We start from the raw sequence: 24,514 nt of genomic DNA, 5'->3' as shown, positions 1-24,514 counted from the left end.
GCTCAAATGTGAATTATCCAGGAAGAGTCAATTCCCTAGCACAGCCCCCTCCCTCCTTCACCATCCTAGCCTGCTCCTCTTTTGGGAGTGTCTAATTGCTGTCTGTGCTGGCCCAGCTCCTCTGCCCCTTCCTTCACCTAGCTATATAATCTTTTATGTAGCTGCCAAAGGACTTGAGTTTGCTGGGGCTGCTGACATATTATCCAAGGTGACACACAGCAGCAGACTTAGGCCTTTTGGAGGTCTACACAAGGGAAGCTTTTACAGGGGGTCCCCGAGTTGCGAACAGGTTAGGGACTGCCTGTTTGTTCCTAAGTCGGATTTGTTCGTAATGTGCTGTTTTCCACTGTTTTCCCATGTTTCCCGATGTTTTCAGCTGTTTTCCTCAGTTTTTTTATGTTTTCTGATGTGCCCGCCAGTGCCACCTGCCGTTTGTAAGTAGAAGTTGTTCGCAAGTCAGAGGTTCGTAACTCGGGGACCCCCTGTATAGAGAAATAACATGCATACAATACACTAAATGCACATGACATGTTATGGGAAGATTTTAGTTGAAATCAATATTCTGGTGACAGGCTCTCTTTGGGACAACTCTCCAGGAAAATACCTAAATACACGGATGAAATAAATACAGTGCCTTGAAAAAGTATTCATACCACTTAAAATTTTCTACATTTTGTCATGTTACAGCCAAAAACTTAAATGTATTTTACTGGAATTTTATGTGATAGACCAACACAAAGTGCCACATAATTGTGAAGTGGAAGGAAAATGATTTTCATTTTTTTTAAAAAAATAATTATATGTGAAAAGTCTGGTGTATATTTGTATTCAGCCCCCCTCAGTCAATACTTTGTAGAACCGCCTTTCACTGCAATTACAGCTGCAAGTCTTTTTGGAGATGTCTCTACCAGCTTTGCACATCTAGAGAGTGACATTTTCCCCATTCTTCTTTGCAAAATAGCTCAAACCTTGCCACAGATTTTCAATTGGATTTAGGTCTGGACTTTGACTGGATGATTCTTACACATGAATATGCTTTGATATAACCCATTCCATTGTAGCTCTGGCTGTATGTTTAGGGTCGTTGTCCTGCTGGAAGGTGAACCTCCACCCCAGTCTCAAGTCTTTTGCAGACTCTAACAGTTTTTATTCCAAGATTGCCCTGTATTTGTCTCCATCCATCTTCCCATCAACTCTGACCAACTTCCCTATCCCTGCTGAAGAAAAGCATCCCCACAACATGATGCTGCCACCATCATGTTTCACGGTGGGGATAGTGTGTTCATGGTGTTGTGCAGTGTTTTCTGCCACACATAGTGTGGTTTCATCCGACCAGAGCACCTTTTTCCACATGTCCCCCACATGACTTCTCGCAAACTGCAAATGGGACTTCTTATGTCTTTCTTTCAACAATGACTTTCTTCTTGCCACTCTTCCATAAAGACCAGATTTGTGGAGTTCACGACTAATAGTAGTCCTGTGGACAGATTCTCCTACCTGAGCTGTGGATCTGTGTAGCTTCTCCAGAGTTACCATGGGTCTCTTGGCTGTTTCTCTGATTAATGCTCTCCTTGCTCATCCTCTCAGTTTAGGTGGACGGCCATGTCTTGGTAGGTTTGCAGTTGTGCCATACTCTTTCCATTTTTGGATGATGGATTGAACAGTGCTCTGTGAGATGTTCAAAGCTTGGGAGATTTTTTTTATGACCTAACCCTGCTTTAAACTTCTCCCCAACTTTATCCCTGACCTGTCTGGTGTGTTCTTTGGCCTTCATGATGCTGTTTGTTCACTAAGGTTCTCTAACAAACCCCTGAGGGCTTCACAGGACAGCTGTATTTATACTAAGATTAAATTGCATACAAGTGGACTCTATTTACTAATTAGGTGACTTCTGATGGCAATTGGTTTCACAAAAATGTAGTTAGGGGTATCAGAGTAAAGGAGGCTGAATACAAATGCATACAAGACTTTTCACATATTTATTTGGAAAAAATCTTATTATCATTCTCCTTCCACTTCACAATTATGTGCCAATTTGTGTTGGTTTATCATACAAAATCACAATAAAATACATTTAGGTTTTTGGTTGTAACATGATAAAATGTGGAAAATGTCAAGGGGTATGAATACTTGTTCAAGGCGCTGTATAAGGGCCAGTTCACGCTGTTTGCAGTGACTGGCATGTTCCTGTACCTGATCAATGCTAGTTACTGAAAAGGGCAAATAGAACATAATCCATTCACGATGCAATGCTGGTGTGATCTGGTGTGGCCATCTTCATGGGGCTTAAAGCCTTACACCCAAGAGCTATAGGAGTCCTGGGTTGGCCTACATTTTTTTCTTGCAATAAAAATAACAGTAATAAACTGTATAACATATTCTAGATATTTAAAAATATATATTTTTTGTTTTCTAAGGTGCTCCAAGGTCTGGGCTTTTTACACACGAAATGTCGTATCATCCACACGGACATCAAACCAGAAAACATACTGGTGTGCGTAAATGAGGACAATCTGCATCGGTACATGGAAGAGGCCACCATCTGGAACCAAAACAGAATCAGCGAAGGTATCCCTTAGGCCTCTTTTAGAAGGACGGCCGTAAAAGCAGGCAGCTGAGCCGCGGTTTTACTGGTCCTAGAGATAACCACCCAAACTGTCACAATACAGCTCAGACATGGCTGTACATATGCTGTGGCCACGATGCTTTGTGGTCCACAGCATTTTCAGCAAGAGTTGCAGAGTGTGACAAGCGGCACGGATTACAGCATGGTAGTGCTGTACTACAGGGTTAAATCAGGCGGAGAGTAGGCAATTGTCCTCTAAAGGGTGATCTAAATGCGGAACCAGTGGTCACTTCAGTCCACTGTGGGTGTGAAAAAGCCCTTATGAGCCAGTCATTGCAGTTCAAATGTCATCTGGTATAGCAGTTCAGATTGGCCATATTGCATCCTCCAGCTACAGCCTTGCACAACTTCCATATTACTTCCAGCAGCAGCTGTGCCTGCCCTATGCCCATCCTGTCCCTCTATATGGGCCATCCTAGGACAGCTCCAACAGATGGATTGTCTCCTCTTGGATTTTCTTCATACTGCTTTCCCAGCTACCTTCTGTGAACTTTGCAAAACCTCCTCCCTTTTTAATGGTGATAAGGAAAGGGGGAGACATTTGTAGTCAAACCCAGGCAGAGCAGCCTAGCGTGACAACATTGCTCCTCCATAGATACCCTATGGTGAGTGAGTTTTGTTACCCTAGGATTGGAAGTGTGTTACTGGTGGGATCACCATGTGTAAAAAAAAGAAAAAAGGCTTAAAAAGAAAATCAGACACCACATCTAAGGATAAGCTGAAATTTGTTTCATTTTTGTCTTTGGGTTTAGGTTTTACATTATGTTTAGGCTCAGGGATGACATAGATGAACCTGTGTTGAGTTACCCTTACCCTACAAATGAAGAATGTTGCCTATTGACCGTGTCCTTTACTACATAAACCACGTCATTTCTTTGTATCATTTCAGGGGTTGATGCAAACTTCCTAACTCACCTGTTTGAAACTGGAAATGTGGACATGCTGGGGGTTAAAATAGCGGACCTGGGAAGTGCATGCTGGACAGTAAGTATTCCCCATCATAGTGGGTATTGTACATGGTTACAACGGTCCAGTTTGGATCATTGTAACTATGTATATACCTTACCTGGCCAATGCCCCTGAAAGCTGGAAATCGCAGTAGACACCACTACTCCAGAGATCTCCACTTGCTTCCAAGGTTCCGTGCTGAGGAGCTGCCCTGCTGCATTCTGAACACAGAAGGTTGGCGCCATTCGGAGAATGCTTTTCTCTTTAGAACATCCATTGTAAGGGTGTCCCTATTTAAAAAATAAGTCAACAGTCTTATCCCAAGACAATGATAGTGTACCAACTGAAACCTTCTTACCCAACCTACAGACCTTTCCCTAAAGCCTGGTACACACTAGTTTTTTTTCATAGGCTGAGAGCGCTGATCAGGAGTCAGTCAGCTGCATGTCCATCACAGACCGACATACACATGGGCCAAATGTCGGATGTTTGTTGTTTTTTTAACCGCCCGTTGTCTCCCAACATTCCCAACAGGCCCATGTGTATGGGGCTTAAGGCCAGCCATAGATGGGCTGAATTTCTTTCCTGCAACCACGGGTTGGGGAAGCTGTCCCCGCTGGGAGAATACAGTGATCATTGCTAGCAGCTATATAAGTCACTAGCAATAAGCCCATGTCAAATCCGACAGGCGGGTTGGACCTAAGGTGATCGACTGATCAACTTGGGTACATTCAACCCACCCATACATGGTTCAAATGTCAGCTGGTTCCTGCTGAACCGGCCAAGCTTTGAATCCGTAATAGTTGGCTTTACTCTTTTAGTTCTATTTTTAGTTTTGTTAGGAGTGTGTGCTTCTTTTGTTGCTTCCAATAAAGCTGGTAATACACTTTACAATCTGATTTTAACTTAGGGACCTACCTAAGCAATCGTTTAAAATTCACAAAATATCAAAAGAAATGTCACAGTTTACATATCATAAATAAGCACAATATAGATATAGAAGTGCAGAATCTATATATACCTTACAGAAATATAGTTCAGAGACATGTCTGGGAAAATTATTTTTTTTTTCTTTATTATTCTCCAGTATAAACCCTTTTCTGAAGAAATCCAGACGCAGCAGTACCGAGCACTGGAGGTCCTTCTGGGCTCTGGATACAGCACCTCAGCTGACATATGGAGCACTGCATGCATGGTATGTACTTCAATCGTTCTTGGTCAATATTTGCCATCGATAGATAGAAAGATAGATAGATACTGATAGATAGATATAGATAGATAGATAATAGGGACTCTCTGCTAACAGAATACACCGATCAGCACTAGCCCGTACATCAGAAGTCCTCCAGTTAGGGTTTCCATCTACCATAAATATAAATGATTTTTTATTTTATTTCTCTTTTTTTTTTTTTTTTTGCTACTACAATGGTTAGCAGTGTAAGATGTAAATGGAAAGGTAACTGTTATTTAGTAAAAGTATATTGCTATATACAGTGAATGAAAAGGATCTCTTCTTTCCATAGGCATATGAAATGGCCACATCCTATTACCTTTTTGAGCCACAATCTGGAGAAAACTTTACAAGGAACGATGGTATGGATGTAATGAGCAGTCTATACAGGTTATATTATGGAAGGGATGTAATGAGTGGTCTGTACAGGTCATATTATGGAAGGGATGTCATGAGTGGTCTGTACAGGTCATATTATGGAAGGGATGTCATTAGTGGTCTGTACAGGTCATATTATGGAAGGGATGTAATGAGTGGTCTGTACAGGTCATATTATGAAAGGGATGTAATGAGTGGTCTGTACAGGTCATATTATGGAAGGGATGTAATGAGTGGTCTGTACGGGTCATATTTAGGAAGTATTTAATTTTGGGAAAAGCAACAAGCTAACCGTTATGATAAACCAGTAGCTAGTTGTGTCAGTCAGGTCACCAGCAAAACTAGAGTTTGCACACAGGGTCCAGACTCCTGGCTTAAGTCCCTTGTCCATTCCTTTGGTGCTGCCCAGTTTCTTGGCAATAAAGTTAGACTCTCACAATTAAGGAACTTTGGTTGGCAAATAAGCAAGAGAGTAGTCAGTCCAGGCAGGGGTCAAGACAGGTGGCAGGCAAGGGTAGTCAGGTCCAGGCAGGGTTCAAGACAGATTGTAAGCAAGAGAGTAGTAAGTTCCAGGCAGGGGTCAAGACAGGTGGCAGGCAAGAGAGTAGTCAGGACAGCCCAGGTCAGCAACAAACAGGCAACTGGCAGGTATGTATTTTAGTTGGCTATAAGATACAGCACCAGCCACTTCAAAGGCTGGAATTTAAATACGCCTCTGGTCAGAGGACATGCCAGTGTCGTTATTGGAAACTATGGAAATCCTGGAGGTAATGGAAGTCCTAGGAACCCTTGAAATCTCAGCAGGAATGCTGCAAGACCTGTCAGGCATCCTGCAAATACTGTACCGACTCTCATGATATTTGTGGCACACAGCAATATAGGTTTTCTAAAGCAGACTCTTTTCTGTTCAGATTACCTCTGAGTGATACCATTAGGCTGTATTTTAGATGACACTTGGCCAAGTTTAAAACCCAACTCTGAGCAACTGAAAATGATCCCTTGCAATGGGGCTGGCACTGTTGCTTGTGCTTTCAACCAAACTGTCAAACCATCAAAATGTCTGGCGTCATATCTGATCACATGTGCAGCACAATGGCAACCACAGATCAAGCAGAGGCTGTAAAGGATAGGAGGGTTTAGTTCTGCTTTAACAGTCCAAACCAGTGGCGGTGCGTCCATTAGGGGCGCTCAGGTTCCACCCCTTCTGTCACACCACCCCCCTCTATGCAGTATGGATAGATTCATGCATAGCATTACATCCCAAACAATATTTACCTGCATTTGACAGGCACAGTGGCTATATTTGAAGGGCACAGTGGTTGCATTTGACGGGCACAGTGGCAGCATTTGATGGGCACAGTGGCGGCATTTGATGGGCACAGTGGCGCCATTTGATGGGCACAGTGGCGCCATTTGACAGGCACAGTGGGGCCATTTGATGGGCACAGTGGCTGCATTTGACGGGCACAGCGGCGGCATTTGATGTGTTTTTTTTCTGTATTTTTCAGAATTTTGCCCCCCATCCAAAAAAAAGGTTTGAGCACCAGCCACCACTGGTCCAAACAACAGAACTGCTTAATGGCGTCACTCTCTATAAAGCTTCACATTCATATACAAAATCCCAAACAATATTTACCTCTGTAAATTCTCCTACAGACATTCCATGCATAGTATAGAAAGGTTGACTAATATCCACTTTTATATTTTTGTTTAGATCACATTGCCTGTATGATTGAGCTGCTTGGGCGCATACCACCAAAAATCGCTTTTTCTGGGAAAAACTCATCAACCTTTTTTAATAAGCAAGGTAAATGCAGTGGAAAATGGTCAAATAATAATGCGAGGATTTTCACTTGGGTAGAATCTCAGTAGAGCCTTCAGATACTGCACACACAAATTAAAGTATATGTCAGGGCAGAGGAAAAAAAATCATATTCAGTCCATCTCTGCAACACAAACATTTCACTGTGTTTTTATCCCTTTAAAATGTGGCATTGAAATCCTGAGTAGTGTTGTCATCTGCCTGCTGGACTATAGCACTATATATTGTGAAGGATTTGTAACATGTGTGCCAGCAATTGTACATTGTGATTTGTTGCAAGTGTCACAGTTCCTGCACCTTTTAACCAGTTAAAGAGGAAGTAAACCCTGATGGGTTTACTTCCTCTTTTTTTCCCTGCAAAGGTAAAGCATAATGGACTACTATGCATCGCATAGTAGCTCATTATGTGTCACTTACCTGACACAGGAGCCAGCGAAGTCGCCGCTGATCCCTGTAGTCCGCCGCGTCCATCTTGCTGGTGGCGTCTCGCAGCTCCGACCAATGACAGCGGCGCAACCGCGATGACGTCACTCCCGCGCATGCGCACGGGAGTCGCGCCTCGCAGCTCCGTTGCTGTCATACGGCGAAGCCGCGATGACGTCACTCCCGCGCATGCGCACGGGAGTCGACAAATTTGGCAAATCCATTCTTGGATTTGCCGCATTTAGTGCGCCTGCGCGCCGCTGTCTACGGCGCATGCGCCGTAGACAGCGGTGCCCATTTTCGGGCAAATATCTCCTAAACCATATAGGTTTAGGAGATATTGCTTGGACCTACAGGTAAGCCTTAATCTAGGCTTACCTATAGGTCCAAGTTGTTTGGAAGGGTTTACTTCCCTTTTAAGGACCAGCCTCGTTTTGAGATTTTAGTGTTTACATGTTTAAAACATTTTTTTTGCTAGAAAATTTACTTAGAACCCCCAAACATTATATTTTGTTTTTTTTCTAACACCCTAGAAAATAAAATGGCGGTCAATGCAATACCTTTTTTCACACCGTATTTGCGCAGCGGTCTTACAAGCACACTTTTTTGGACAACGGTAAAATAAACCAAATTTTATTTTTTTTATACTGTGAAAGATAATGTTACACCGAGTAAATTGATACCCAACATGTCACGCTTCAAAATTTCTCCCGCTCCTGGAATGGTGACAAACTTTTACCCTTAAAAATCTCCATAAACAACATTTAACATTTTTTACAGGTTGCATGTTTTAAGTTACAGAGGAGATCTATGGCTGTGTGTTGAGTTATTTTGAGGAGACAGCAAATTTACACTGTTATACAAGCTGTACACTCACTAACATTGGTAGGCTATACAGTATATGCAATATATATAGTAAACCTAAACTAACTTAAGGGTCTCTGCTCCTGCATCTATGTCCCCCATTCAGTGTGTTCCACTGAGGGTGCAGGTCTGACTAGGAGTCCACCCTGACTGTAATCCACAGAGCAAGTACACAAAAATCTCAGAAAAACCTCATTGCTAATAGGTGATAGCAGCCTCAGCCTAACTAAATCCATGTCATGCCCCTGACATGTTTCGCCCCACCCACAGGGTTTACCTCAAAAACTAAGCCCTGTGGGTGGGGCGAAACATGTCAGGGTTGTGGCCAGGATGGAGACAGGATGAGGCTGCTATCACCTATTACACGCTGTGCTTGTATGGTGTGCGATGGGTATTATCTACCAATATATATGTACGCATATAGCGTATATTTACTATGTATGTGTGTGTGTATGTATATGTATATGTATATATATATTTATATGCACACTTTTTTTGTGTTATTTTCTTGTTCATTTATCTTTAAATATGAATCTCTTCCTGGGCAGGTTACCTCCTCCGTGTCCCGTATCTGTACCCCTGCGGTCTGTATGACACTCTGGTGAGCCGGCACAAGTGGCAGAAGAACGAGGCCCTCATATTTGCCAGCTTCCTCCTACCCATGTTGGATTATTCTCCAGAAAAGCGTGCCACGGCAGAGAAATGCCTTCAGCACCCTTGGTTACAACGCTGATACCTGGCTGTGTTCTTTTATGTTTTTATTTTTGTACTTTGTATAATTTGATTAAATATTCAACAAGCTCCTGGTGTGTTTCTTGATAATGACTGGTTAATAGTGATGGACGAACTTCCGACGGGACGTTTCGCGAACGCGAAACGCGAACGGGCACAAACGTTCGCGAAAACGACCGTTCGCCGCGGGCTCCATTGACTTCAATGGGAGGCGAATTTCGCAAACCTTTAGGTCGAATTTGCGGCCACGGGGTAATTATTAGGGGGTAGCACGTAGTCCCACCACCTGGACAATAGCATAATACATGTATGAGGTGAATTTGGGATCGATAACTACAAGCATTTTTTTTTTATTTGGGAAATTGTTCTGACAATTCAGGACTATGGAGCTAATGAAGGCAATGGAGGAGAGGGAAGGTCAGGGACCAGGGTAGGCAAACAAGAGGGTGCAGGAGATACAGAGCACTGACAGCAGCACCGTAATACAGAGCACTGACATCAGCACCGTGACATACAGCGCTGACAGCAGCTCCGTGACATACAGCGCTGACAGCAGCTCCGTGACATACAGCGCTGACAGCAGCTCCGTGACATACAGCGCTGACAGCAGCTCCGTGACATACAGCGCTGACAGCAGCTCCGTGACATACAGCGCTGACAGCAGCACCGTGACATACAGCGCTGACAGCAGCTCCGTGACATACAGCGCTGACAGCAGCTCCGTGACATACAGCGCTGACAGCAGCTCCGTGACATACAGCGCTGACAGCAGCTCCGTGACATACAGCGCTGACAGCAGCTCCGTGACATACAGCGCTGACAGCAGCACCGTGACATACAGCGCTGACAGCAGCTCCGTGACATACAGCGCTGACAGCAGCTCCGTGACATACAGCGCTGACAGCAGCTCCGTGACATACAGCGCTGACAGCAGCTCCGTGACATACAGCGCTGACAGCAGCTCCGTGACATACAGCGCTGACAGCAGCTCCGTGACATACAGCGCTGACAGCAGCTCCGTGACATACAGCGCTGACAGCAGCTCCGTGACATACAGCGCTGACAGCAGCTCCGTGACATACAGCGCTGACAGCAGCTCCGTGACATACAGCGCTGACAGCAGCTCCGTGACATACAGCGCTGACAGCAGCACCGTAAGCAGCCCCAGGAGGAAGTCAGCACAGCACAGGGATGGTGTGATCCCCTCATAATAAGAACCCCCAGGAGGAAGTCAGCACAGCACAGGGATGGTGGGAGCCCCTCATAATAAGAACACCCAGGAGGAAGTCAGCACAGCACAGGGATGGTGGGAACCCCTCATAATAAGCAGCCCCAGTAGAAATATGACACCGCTCAACCTCTTCAAAGAGGAGGGTAGGGGCATATAGTACGGTGTGCTTTTTTGGGTCAGGGAAGTGAGCCAAATGAATTAAGAAGGTCTGTGTGCTTGATTCCAAAAATTGTTTATAGACATATACATGGTCTACTGATCACATGTGTTGAATTCCTCCGAGATCCATGCCTCATTCATTTTTAGAAATGTGAGGTAGTTAACACTGTGGTGAGCTAGGCGAGTACGCTTATCGGTCACAATCCCCCCTGCTGCGCTGAACGTCCTTTCGGACAGGACACTGGATGAGGGGCAAGCCAACAGTTCGATTGCAAATTGGGCAAGCTCTGGCCAGAGGTCAAGCCTGCCCACCCAGTAGTCTAGGGGTTCATCACTCCTCAGAGCGTCCACATCGGCCGTTAACCCAATGTAGTCGGACACCTGACGGTCTAGGCGTTCCCTGATGCTGGATCCGGATGACACCTGTCGATGGGTCGGCTGAAAGAATGACCTCATATCCGAAGTCACCAACACATCTTCAAACCGGCCTCTTCTTGCAGGCGCTGTTGGATTGGTACCCGCAAATCCTTCTCTGGGAGTGGGAATTGCTCCTCTGCCAGCGCACGCAAAAGCAGAATGCAGCATTTCTCGAAGCAAGGCCTGGAAGTGCTGCATTCTGACAGCCCTCTGCGACGGCGGTAACATTTCCGCCATTTTGTGTTTGTACCGGGGGTCTAAGTACGTTGCCACCCAGTACTGGTCCTTGACCCTCATGCTTTTTATACGGGGGTCCCTATTAAAACACTGGAGCATGAAGGCCCCCATTTGCACTAAAGTGGAAGCGGTGTGGTGGCCTGGCTCCTGCTCATCATCCAGGATAATGTCGTCCTCTTCATTCTCCTCTCCCCATCCTCGCACAACAGGGATCCCAGAAAGGTTTAAAGCATGCTCTTCTTGCTCCTGCTCATCCGCCCCGGCACCATCCTCCTCTGACTCCTCATCAGACTCCTGTTGTTGACTTGTCTCAGATAGAGTAGCCCCCCCTGGGAATTCATCCAGCATTGCGACTTCCTCATCTTCCCGCTCCTGCTCCTCCACAGCCTGATCAATGACACGACGCAATGCACGCTCCAGAAAGAAGGCATAAGGTACCATGTCACTGATGGCGCCATGGCTGCGACTGACCAGTTTGGTGATCTCCTCAAATGGCCGCAGAAGTCTGCATGTGTCGCGCATGAGCAGCCACTGGCGCGGTGAAAAAAAACCCAGCTCCCCAGAACCGTTTCTTTCGCAGAGTTCATACAGGTAGACGTTAACTGCACGTTTCTGCTGGAGCAGCCTATCAAGCATATAGAAGGTTGAGTTCCATCGCGTCGGGCAATCGCAAATAAGACGTCTGACCGGCAGATGGTGTCGCCGCTGAATGTCAGCAAGGCGAGCCATGGCCGTGTAAGATCTTCTGAAATGGGCCGAGATTTTCCTTGCCTGCCGCAAGATGTCCTGGACCCCAGGGTATTTGACAAGGAATCGCTGCACGACCAAGTTTAAGACGTGTGCCATGCACGGCACGTGCGTGATTTTGCCCTGTTTCAATGCGCTAAGCAGATTGGCACCGTTGTCACACACCACTTTACCAACTGTCAAATTGAGCGGTGTTAGCCACTCATCTGCCTGTGAACGCAAAGCTGAAAGGAGTGCCGGGCCAGTGTGGCTCTTTGCTTCCAGGCACAACAGACGCAGCACGGCATGGCAACGTCTCACCTGGCATGTGGAATAGGTTCTGGGGAGCTTGGGCGGTGCAGTGGAAGAGACGCTAGCAGCGGAAAAGGAGGAGGCAGCTGAGGAGGAGAGGGAGGAGGATGGAGTAGGAGGAGGAGAAGAAGAGTCAGGCCTGCATGCAATCCGTGGCGGTAAAACCAAATCTACACGGGTGCCACGGGTTACATGCTTGACGGCCGTCAGAAGGTTCACCCAGTGGGCAGTAAAACTGATATACCTTCCCTGCCCGTGTTTGCTAGACCACGTGTCTGTGGTCAGATGTATCTTGGCACCGACACTGTGTGCCAGAGATACATTCACTTGCCGCTGAACATGGCCATATAGCTCTGGGATGCCCTTCTCTGAGAAATACTTCCTTCCTGGGACCTTCCATTGTGGTGTTCCAATGGCCACAAATTTGCGAAAGGCCTCCGAGTCCACCAGTTTATATGGCAGTAGTTGGCGGGCTATGAGTTCTGACAAGCCAGCCGCCAACCGTTGGGCAAGAGGGTTATCCGGCGTCATCATTTTTTTACGCTCAAACATTAGGCCCACGGAAGCCTGCCTTTTTGCAGAAAAATGTGAGCTTGGCGTGATGGAAGGTGGAGTGGAGGACAATTGTGAGGAGAGAGGAGAAGGAGAAGTAGAAGACGAGGCTGGACGGTGAGAGCCTGCAGTGTGGCTTTGTGTGTTCCGTTGCTCCCACTGGGCTCGGTGATGGCTGCTCATGTGCCTTCTTAAGGCGGTCGTCCCTAGGTGAGTATTGGGCTTACCGCGACTAACGCGTTGACTGCAAAGATTGCAGATGGCAACGCTATTGTCAGCAGCGGACACGTTAAAAAAAGCCCACACTGCGGAGCCATGTGCCGGTGTCCTGGGAGCGCCAGATGTGACCGTACATGGTCGATGACTCGCTCCTGATACATTTGCAGTCTGCTTTGTCCCTGCTGTGCAATGTAAGTCATTGCTGCTTCTCCTCCCTATCTGCTGGTCCATATCTCCCTCTGAACTCCCCTCCTCTTCCTCTCTTGTGGGCACCCACGTGACATCACTAGACACGTCATCATCAACGTCACCTTCCCCACCGCTATAAGTAGAGTAGGCAGCAACACCGGGGACCAACCTCCTCCTTGGGCTGATCTGGGTACTGGCGTCAGACTGCTGAGTAGCGCTTGTTGCTACCTCCTCTTCCTGATCCAATACCAAGAGTGGCTGCGCATCAGAAATGTCCTCTTGATATGGATCGGAAAATAATTCCAGTGACTCAAGCGGAAGGTATGTGGTGGTGGTGGTGGTGGTCGTGTTGTTGGTGGTAGTGTCTTTGGGGGTGCACATAGCAGAGAGTGAAGAAGAGGGTGCAGATCGAGAGGATGAGGAGGGTGCAGAAGAGTAAGGCTGAGCGAGCCACTCAACCAAGTCTGGTGCATCCTTTAAAGTAATTGAACGCACCTTCTGCAACTTCCCACTTTGGCTCAAGCCTGTTGCTCCTGCCCTACCCCTACCACCCCTGCGGAAGGGCCTGCCTCTTCCTCTGCATGTCATTTTTTAAATGACCCTGTGACAAAACTCTTAGTCCCTATACCGCTGAAGGACTGCTGCAGTATAGGTGAGCGGTCAGCAGTGGTGCACGTCAACCCTATCTATTGTGGACCTATAGCGGTCCTTACAGAACAGCAGACTGTACCGCACTCAAGCCTATGTACCGTAGCACCCTATACCAAGTTACCAGTCCTTATAAGAACTTTTGTGGACCAAGCAGGTTGTGTATTAGTGTTTAGCAGACTGTACGTCAGTCCCTATACCGCTGAAGGACTGCTGCAGTATAGGGCAGCGGTCAGCAGTGGTGCACGTCAACCCTATCTATTGTGGACCTATAGCGGTCCTTACAGAACAGCAGACTGTACCGCACTCAAGCCTATGTACCGTAGCACCCTATACCAAGTTACCAGTCCTTATAAGAACTTTTGTGGACCAAGCAGGTTGTGTATTAGTGTTTAGCAGACTGTACGTCAGTCCCTATACCGCTGAAGGACTGCTGCAGTATAGGGCAGCGGTCAGCAGTGGTGCACGTCAACCCTATCTATTGTGGACCGATAGCGGTCCTTACAGAACAGCAGACTGTACCGCACTCAAGCCTATGTACCGTAGCACCCTATACCAAGTTACCAGTCCTTATAAGAACTTTTGTGGAACAAGCAGGTTGTGTGTTAGTGATTAGCAGACTGTACGTCAGTCCCTATACCAATGAAGGACTGCTGCAGTATAGGGCAGCGGTCAGCAGTAGTGCACGGCAACCCTATGTATTGTGGACCGATAGCGGTCCTTACAGAACAGCAGACTGTAACGCACTCAGGCCTATGTACCGTAGCACCCTATACCAAGTTACCAGTCCTTATAAGAACTTTTGTGGACCAAGCAGGTTGTGTGTTAGTGATTAGCAGACTGTACGTCAGTCCCTATACCAATGAAGGACTGCTGCAGTATAGGGCAGCGGTCAGCAGTAGTGCACGGCAACCCTATGTATTGTGGACCGATAGCGGTCCTTACAGAACAGCAGACTGTAACGCACTCAGGCCTATGTACCGTAGCACCCTATACCAAGTTACCAGTCCTTATAAGAACTTTTGTGGACCAAGCAGGTTGTGTGTTAGTGATTAGCAGACTGTACGTCAGTCCCTATACCAATGAAGGACTGCTGCAGTATAGGGCAGCGGTCAGCAGTAGTGCACGGCAACCCTATGTATTGTGGACCGATAGCGGTCCTTACAGAACAGCAGACTGTACTGCACTCAGGCCTATGTACCGTAGCACCCTATACCAAGTTACCAGTCCTTATAAAAACTTTTGTGGACCAAGCAGGTTGTGTGTTAGTGTTTAGCAGACTGTGCGTCAGTCCCTATACCGCTGAAGGACTGCTGCAGTATAGGGCAGCGGTCAGCAGTAGTGCACGGCAACCCTATGTATTGTGGACCGATAGCGGTCCTTACAGAACAGCAGACTGTAACGCACTCAGGCCTATGTACCGTAGCACCCTATACCAAGTTACCAGTCCTTATAAGAACTTTTGTGGACCAAGCAGGTTGTGTGTTAGTGATTAGCAGACTGTACGTCAGTCCCTATACCAATGAAGGACTGCTGCAGTATAGGGCAGCGGTCAGCAGTAGTGCACGGCAACCCTATGTATTGTGGACCGATAGCGGTCCTTACAGAACAGCAGACTGTAACGCACTCAGGCCTATGTACCGTAGCACCCTATACCAAGTTACCAGTCCTTATAAGAACTTTTGTGGACCAAGCAGGTTGTGTGTTAGTGATTAGCAGACTGTACGTCAGTCCCTATACCAATGAAGGACTGCTGCAGTATAGGGCAGCGGTCAGCAGTAGTGCACGGCAACCCTATGTATTGTGGACCGATAGCGGTCCTTACAGAACAGCAGACTGTAACGCACTCAGGCCTATGTACCGTAGCACCCTATACCAAGTTACCAGTCCTTATAAGAACTTTTGTGGACCAAGCAGGTTGTGTGTTAGTGATTAGCAGACTGTACGTCAGTCCCTATACCAATGAAGGACTGCTGCAGTATAGGGCAGCGGTCAGCAGTAGTGCACGGCAACCCTATGTATTGTGGACCGATAGCGGTCCTTACAGAACAGCAGACTGTACTGCACTCAGGCCTATGTACCGTAGCACCCTATACCAAGTTACCAGTCCTTATAAAAACTTTTGTGGACCAAGCAGGTTGTGTGTTAGTGTTTAGCAGACTGTGCGTCAGTCCCTATACCGCTGAAGGACTGCTGCAGTATAGGGCAGCGGTCAGCAGTAGTGCACGGCAACCCTATGTATTGTGGACCGATAGCGGTCCTTACAGAACAGCAGACTGTAACGCACTCAGGCCTATGTACCGTAGCACCCTATACCAAGTTACCAGTCCTTATAAGAACTTTTGTGGACCAAGCAGGTTGTGTGTTAGTGATTAGCAGACTGTACGTCAGTCCCTATACCAATGAAGGACTGCTGCAGTATAGGGCAGCGGTCAGCAGTAGTGCACGGCAACCCTATGTATTGTGGACCGATAGCGGTCCTTACAGAACAGCAGACTGTAACGCACTCAGGCCTATGTACCGTAGCACCCTATACCAAGTTACCAGTCCTTATAAGAACTTTTGTGGACCAAGCAGGTTGTGTGTTAGTGATTAGCAGACTGTACGTCAGTCCCTATACCAATGAAGGACTGCTGCAGTATAGGGCAGCGGTCAGCAGTAGTGCACGGCAACCCTATGTATTGTGGACCGATAGCGGTCCTTACAGAACAGCAGACTGTAACGCACTCAGGCCTATGTACCGTAGCACCCTATACCAAGTTACCAGTCCTTATAAGAACTTTTGTGGACCAAGCAGGTTGTGTGTTAGTGATTAGCAGACTGTACGTCAGTCCCTATACCAATGAAGGACTGCTGCAGTATAGGGCAGCGGTCAGCAGTAGTGCACGGCAACCCTATGTATTGTGGACCGATAGCGGTCCTTACAGAACAGCAGACTGTACTGCACTCAGGCCTATGTACCGTAGCACCCTATACCAAGTTACCAGTCCTTATAAGAACTTTTGTGGACCAAGCAGGTTGTGTATTAGTGTTTAGCAGACTGTGCGTCAGTCCCTATACCGCTGAAGGACTGCTGCAGTATAGGGCAGCGGTCAGCAGTAGTGCACGGCAACCCTATGTATTGTGGACCGATAGCGGTCCTTACAGAACAGCAGACTGTACCGCACCCAAGCCTATGTACCGTAGCACCCTAGACAGACCAAGTTACCAGTCCTGATAAAGAGCTTTGTGGAACAAGTGAGTTGTGAATGATTAGCAGACTGCAGCAGAAGGGCAGCAGTCAAGTATAATATTCTTTCTATATTTGGAAGAAAGAATATTATACGTGTACAAGCCTATTACCGTACCACTGATACCAGTCCTGAAAAGAACCTTTGTGGAACTAATAGTAACAGCAAGTCTTTAAAATTATCCTCACTGCCTGACACACTGCTTCCTGCCTGTCCCTATACAAATTGGCAAAAAAGAGTAGGCTGGAACGATTAGCTGGAACAGCTCTTTTGTGGACCTGATAGTAACAGCTAATGATGATGATGATGATGATGATGAAGAAAGACTAATCTGGCTGAGCTGTCCCTAAAATAGCAGCATACAGCGCTCTGTCCCTTTATCTAAACTGACAAAAGAAACTCAGGCTGCTGACCTAACACCTATACCAGTCCTGAAAAGAACTTTTGTGTACCAAATAGCTAGCGTTTTCTCTGTCCCTACTCCACACAGGATCCTTTCCCTACAGTGACAGAAGAAAGAATGTAAAATGGCCACCGGATCGGGTGTATTTATAGGTTAGGGGGAATGTCCAAGTGTCCATGAGCTGTCATGTCTCAATTGGTTGTCCTGTAACACATGATAAACGTGTCACGAAAGGTTAAAGTTCTTGTATACATTAAACACGTAAGTCCGCCGGGGCGAACGACGGAAAAAGGCGTTCGAACCCGCGGACGGCGAAAGTCGGAAATTCGCCGCGAAACGACCGCCGGGCGAACCGTTCGGCCATCACTACTGGTTAATGCTAGGACCTCAAAATCATTTTGATTTCCGTGTATTTTATTGGGATTTTATGTGATAGATCGACACAAAATGGCACATAATTGTGAAGTGGAAGGAAAATGATAAATGGTTTTCAACATTTAAAAAAAAAATGTGAAAAGTGTGGTGTGCATTTGTATTCAGCCCCCTTTACTCCGATACCCCTAACTAAAATATAGTGGAGCCAAATGCTCTCAGAAGTCACCTAATTAGACAATTTCAGTCAATGTCGCACTACACACTGAATTCAGTCACTGATTTTATACTGCACATTGATTTAAGTCACTAATTTCACACTGCACACTGATTTAAGTCACTGGTTTAGCACTGCACACTGATTTTTGCACTGCACACTGATTTCAGTCACTGGTTTCACGCTGCGCACTGATTTCAGTGACTGATTTTGCACTGTACACTAATTTCAGTAACTGATTTCACACTGCACACTGGTAAAGTCACTGATTTTGCATTGTACACTGATTTCAGTCACTGATTTCGCACTGCACACTGATTTCAGTCACTGATTTTGCACTGCACACTGATTTCAGTAACTGATTTCACATTGCACACTGGATAAAGTCACTGGTTTTGCACTGCACACTGATTTAAGTCACTGGTTTCGCACTGCACACTGATTTCAGTGACTGATTTAACACTGCACACTGATTTCAGTGACTGATATCGCACTGCAAACATATTTCAGTGACTGATTTCACACTGCACACTGGTTAAAGCCACTGATTTTGCACTGCACACTGAATTCAATCACTAATTTCACACTTCACACTGGTAAAGTTGCTGATTTTACACTGCACACTGATTTTGGTCCCTGACTTTTCATTGCACACTGATTTCTGTAACAAATTTTGCACTGCACGCTGATTTCAGTGACTGATTTTGCAATGCACACTGAATTCAGTCACTGATTTTGATTTCAGTGACTGATTTTGCATTGCACACTAATTTCAGTGACTGATTTTTCCACTGCACACTGATTTCAGTAACTGATTTCACACTGCACACTGGTAAAGTCACTGATTTTGCATTGTACACTGATTTCAGTCATTGATTTTGCACTGCACACTGATTTCAGTAACTGATTTCACACTGCACACTGGATAAAGTCACTGGTTTTGCAATGTACACTGATTTAAGTCACTGGATTCGCACTGTGCACTGATTTTAGTGACTGATGTCGCACTGCACACTGATTTCAGTAACTGATTTCACACCACACTGGTTAAAGTCACTAATTTTGCACTGCACACTGAATTCAATCACTGATTTCACACTTCACACTGATTTCAGTGACTGATTTCACACTGCACGCTGATTTCAGTCACTGGTTTCACGCTGCGCACTGATTTCAGTGACTGATTTTGCACTGCACACTAATTTTAGTCACTGATTTTTCCACTGCACACTGATTTCAGTAACTGATTTCACACTGGATAAAGTCAATGGTTTTGCAATGCACATTGACTTAAGTCACTGGATTCGTACTGTGCACTGATTTCAGTGACTGATTTCGCACTGCACACTGATTTCAGTGACTAATTTCGCACTGCACACTGGTTAAAGTCACTGATTTTGCACTACACACTGAATTCAATCACTGATTTCACACTTCACACTGGTAAAGTCGCTGATTGTACACTGCACACTGATTTTGGTCCCTGACTTTTCATTGCACACTGATTTCCGTAACAATTTTTGCACTGCACGCTGATTTCAGTGACTGATTTTGCAACACACACTGATTTCAGTAACTGATTTCACACTGCACACTGGTAAAGTCACTGATTTTGCATTGTACACAGATTTCAGTAAATGATTTCACAATGCACACTGATTTCAGTAACTGATTTCACACTGCACACTGATTTCAGTGACTGATTTTGCATTGCACACTAATTTCAGTGACTGATTTTTCCACTGCACACTGATTTCAGTAACTGATTTCACACTGCACACTGGTAAAGTCACTGATTTTGCATTGTACACTGATTTCAGTCATTGATTTTGCACTGCACACTGATTTCAGTAACTGATTTCACACTGCACACTGGATAAAGTCACTGGTTTTGCAATGTACACTGATTTAAGTCACTGGATTCGCACTGTGCACTGATTTTAGTGACTGATGTCGCACTGCACACTGATTTCAGTAACTGATTTCACACCACACTGGTTAAAGTCACTAATTTTGCACTGCACACTGAATTCAATCACTGATTTCACACTTCACACTGATTTCAGTGACTGATTTCACACTGCACGCTGATTTCAGTCACTGGTTTCACGCTGCGCACTGATTTCAGTGACTGATTTTGCACTGCACACTAATTTTAGTCACTGATTTTTCCACTGCACACTGATTTCAGTAACTGATTTCACACTGGATAAAGTCAATGGTTTTGCAATGCACATTGACTTAAGTCACTGGATTCGTACTGTGCACTGATTTCAGTGACTGATTTCGCACTGCACACTGATTTCAGTGACTAATTTCGCACTGCACACTGGTTAAAGTCACTGATTTTGCACTACACACTGAATTCAATCACTGATTTCACACTTCACACTGGTAAAGTCGCTGATTGTACACTGCACACTGATTTTGGTCCCTGACTTTTCATTGCACACTGATTTCCGTAACAATTTTTGCACTGCACGCTGATTTCAGTGACTGATTTTGCAACGCACACTGATTTCAGTAACTGATTTCACACTGCACACTGGTAAAGTCACTGATTTTGCATTGTACACAGATTTCAGTAAATGATTTCACAATGCACACTGATTTCAGTAACTGATTTCACACTGCACACTGATTTCAGTGACTGATTTTTCACTGCACACTGATTTCAATAACTGATTTCGCACTTCACACTGGTTAAAGTCACTGATTTTGCACTGCACACTGAATTCAATCACTGATTTCACACTTCACACTGGTAAATTCGCTGATTTTACACTGCACACTGATTTTGGTCCCTGACTTTTCATTGCACACTAATTTCCGTAACCATTTTTGCACTGCACACTGATTTCAGTGACTGATTTTGCAACGCACACTGATTTCAGTAACTGATTTCACACTGCACACTGGTAAAGTCACTGATTTTGCATTGTACACCGATTTCAGTAAATGATTTCACAATGCACACTGATTTCAGTAACTGATTTCACACTGCACACTGATTTCAATGACTGATTTCGCACTGCACACTGATTTCAGTAACTGATTTCACACTTCACACTGGTTAAAGTCACTGATTTTGCACTGCACACTGAATTCAATCACTGATTTCACACTTCACACTGGTAAAGTGGCTGATTTTACACTGCACACTGATTTTGGTCCCTGATTTTTGATTGCACACTGATTTCCATAACTAATTTTGCACTGCACGCTGATTTCAGTGACTAATTTTGCAATGCTCAATGATTTCAGTCACTGATTTTGATATCAGTCACTGATGTTGCACTCTACACTGATTTCAGTCTCTGATTTTGCACTGCACACTGACTTTAGTGACCTTTTTTGCACAGCGTACTAATTTCACACTGCACACTGAATTCATTCACTGATTTTGCACTGTACACTGATTTCAGTCACTGGTTTCACACTGCTTACTGATTTCAGTGACTGATTTTGCACTGCACACTAATTTCAGTCACCGATTTTTCTACTGCACACTGATTTCAGTAACTGATTTCCCACTACACGCTGGTTAAATTCACTGATTTTGCACTGCACACTGAATTCAATCACTGATTTCACACTTCACACTGGTAAAGTTGCTGATTTTACACTGCACACTGATTTTGGTCCCTGACTTTTCATTGCACACTGATTTCCGTAACTAATTTTGCACTGCACACTGATTTCAGTGACTGATTTTCCACTGCACACTGATTTCATTAACTGATTTCACATTGCACACTGGATAAAGTCACTGGTTTTGCAATGCACACTGATTTAAATCACTGGTTTCACACTGCACACTGATTTCAGTGACTGATTTAACACTGCACACTGATTTCAGTGACTGATTTCACACTTCAAACTGATTTCAGGGACTGATTTCACACTGCACACTGGTTAAAGTCACTTATTTTGCACTGCACACTGAATTCAATCACTAATTTCACAATTCACACTGGTAAAGTTGCTGATTTTACACTGCACACTGATTTTGGTCCCTGACTTTTCATTGCACACTGATTTCTGTAACAAATTTTGCACTGCACGCTGATTTCAGTAACTGATTTCACACTGCACACTGGTAAAGTCACTGATTTTTCCATTGTACACTGATTTAAGTCATTGATTTTGCACTGCACACTGATTTCAGTAACTGATTTCACACTGCACACTGGATAAAGTCACTGGTTTTGCAATGTACACTGATTTAAGTCACTGGATTCGCACTGTGCACTGATTTTAGTGACTGATGTCGCACTGCACACTGATTTCAGTAACTGATTTCACACCACACTGGTTAAAGTCACTAATTTTGCACTGCACACTGAATTCAATCACTGATTTCACACTGATTTCAGTGACTGATTTCACACTGCACGCTGATTTCAGTCACTGGTTTCATGCTGTGCACTGATTTCAGTGACTGATTTTGCACTGCACACTAATTTCAGTCACTGATTTTTCCACTGCACACTGATTTCAGTAACTGATTTCACACTGCACACTGGATAAAGTCAATGGTTTTGCAATGCACATTGACTTAAGTCACTGGATTCGTACTGTGCACTGATTTCAGTGACTGATTTCACACTGCACACTGATTTCAGTGACTAATTTCGCACTGCACACTGATTTCAGTAACTGATTTCACACTGCACACTGGTAAAGTCACTGATTTTGCATTGTACACCGATTTCAGTAAATGATTTCACAATGCACACTGATTTCAGTAACTGATTTCACACTGCACACTGATTTCAGTGACTGATTTTGCACTGCACACTGATTTCAGTGACTGATTTCGCACTGCACACTGAATTCAGTAACTGATTTCACACTTCACACTGGTTAAAGTCACTGATTTTGCACTGCACACTGAATTCAATCACTGATTTCACACTTCACACTGGCAAAGTCACTGATTTTACACTGCACACTGATTTTGGTCCCTGACTTTTGATTGCACACTGATTTCCATAACTAATTTTGCACTGCACGCTGATTTCAGTGACTAATTTTGCAATGCGCAATGATTTCAGTCACTGATTTTGATTTCAGTCACTGATGTTGCACTGTACACTGATTTCAGTCTCTGATTTTGCACTGCACACTGACTTCAGTGACCTTTTTTGCACAGCGTACTAATTTCACACTGCACACTGAATTCATTCACTGATTTTGCACTGTACACTGATTCCAGTCACTGGTTTCACACTGCTTACTGATTTCAGTGACTGATTTTGCACTGCACACTAATTTCAGTCACCGATTTTTCTACTGCACACTGATTTCAGTAACTGATTTCACACTACACGCTGGTTAAATTCACTGATTTTGCACTGCACACTGAATTCAATCACTGATTTCACACTTCACACTGGTAAAGTTGCTGATTTTACACTGCACACTGATTTTGGTCCCTGACTTTTCATTGCACACTGATTTCCGTAACTAATTTTGTACTGCACACTGATTTCAGTGACTGATTTTGCAACGCACACTGATTTCAGTCACTGATTTTGATTTCAGTGACTGATTTTACACTGCACACTAATTTCAGCCACTGATTTTTCCACTGCACACTGATTTCAGTAACTGATTTCACATTGCACACTGGATAAAGTCACTGGTTTTGCAATGCACACTGATTTAAGTCACTGGTTTCGCACTGCACACTGATTTCAGTGACTGATTTAACACTGCATACTGATTTCAGTGACTGATTTTGCACTGCAAACTGATTTCAGTGACTGATTTCACACTGCACACTGGTTAAAGTCACTGATTTTGCACTGCACACTGAATTCAATCACTAATTTCACACTTCACACTGGTAAAGTTGCTGATTTTACACTGCACACTGATTTTGGTCCCTGACTTTTGATTGCACACTGATTTCAGTAACTGATTTCACACTGCACACTGGTAAAGTCACTGATTTTGCATTGTACACTGATTTCAGTAACTGATTTCACAATGCATACTGATTTCAGTGACTGATTTTGCACTGCACACTGATTTCAGTAACTGATTTCACACTGCACACTGGTTAAAGTCGCTGATTTTACACTGCACACTGATTTTGGTCCCTGACTTTTCATTGCACACTGATTCTATAACTAATTTTGCACTGCACGCTGATTTCAGTGACTAATTTTTCTTCAATCATCCCGGCAAACAATTGCTTTTACAAGGAGATCACTTTAACAGAAAGTACAAAACCTCCCAAAATAATCTTCTTGTATTTCTGCACATCCCATTAATTATTAATAACAACAGAATGTCTCAGAGTGTGAGGCAGACTGCAGTCACTGAAGCTCCATTCTACACAGGAATCATGTGACCTCCATTTCCGGTAGGGGAACTCTACTCTACACAGGAATCGTCTACAGGAATCATGTGGCCTCCATTTCCGGTAGGGGAACTCTACTCTACACAGGAATCGTCTACAGGAATCATGTGGCCTCCATTTCCGGTAGGGGAACTCTACTCTACACAGGAATCGTGTGACCTCCATTTCCGGTAGGGGAACTCTACTCTACACAGGAATCGTCTACAGG

General features: G+C 44.8%; 1 protein-coding gene across 2 annotated transcripts in view; it reads left to right on the top strand.

The window, feature by feature from the left end:
- The window catches only part of LOC143927631 (SRSF protein kinase 3-like), a 32,209-nt gene extending 23,116 nt beyond the window's left edge, over positions 1-9,093 (top strand). For both annotated transcript variants that reach the window (XM_077451810.1, XM_077451811.1), the window contains exons 7-12: positions 2,418-2,568; positions 3,516-3,610; positions 4,662-4,769; positions 5,098-5,167; positions 6,898-6,990; positions 8,841-9,093. In XM_077451810.1, the coding sequence (XP_077307936.1) occupies positions 2,418-2,568; positions 3,516-3,610; positions 4,662-4,769; positions 5,098-5,167; positions 6,898-6,990; positions 8,841-9,025 (702 nt within the window). In that variant the 3' untranslated portion in view covers positions 9,026-9,093. The remainder of the gene's footprint in view (positions 1-2,417; positions 2,569-3,515; positions 3,611-4,661; positions 4,770-5,097; positions 5,168-6,897; positions 6,991-8,840) is intronic.
- Positions 9,094-24,514: the final 15,421 nt, after the last annotated feature.

The sequence above is a fragment of the Lithobates pipiens genome, unplaced genomic scaffold (genome assembly GCF_037356315.1).
Source record: "Lithobates pipiens isolate NorthernLeopardFrog02 unplaced genomic scaffold, aLitPip1_a1.2 Scaffold_23, whole genome shotgun sequence".
NCBI lineage: Eukaryota > Metazoa > Chordata > Amphibia > Anura > Ranidae > Lithobates > Lithobates pipiens.
Note: the sequence above shows the minus strand (reverse complement) of the source record. Positions and strands in the feature narration are given on the sequence as shown.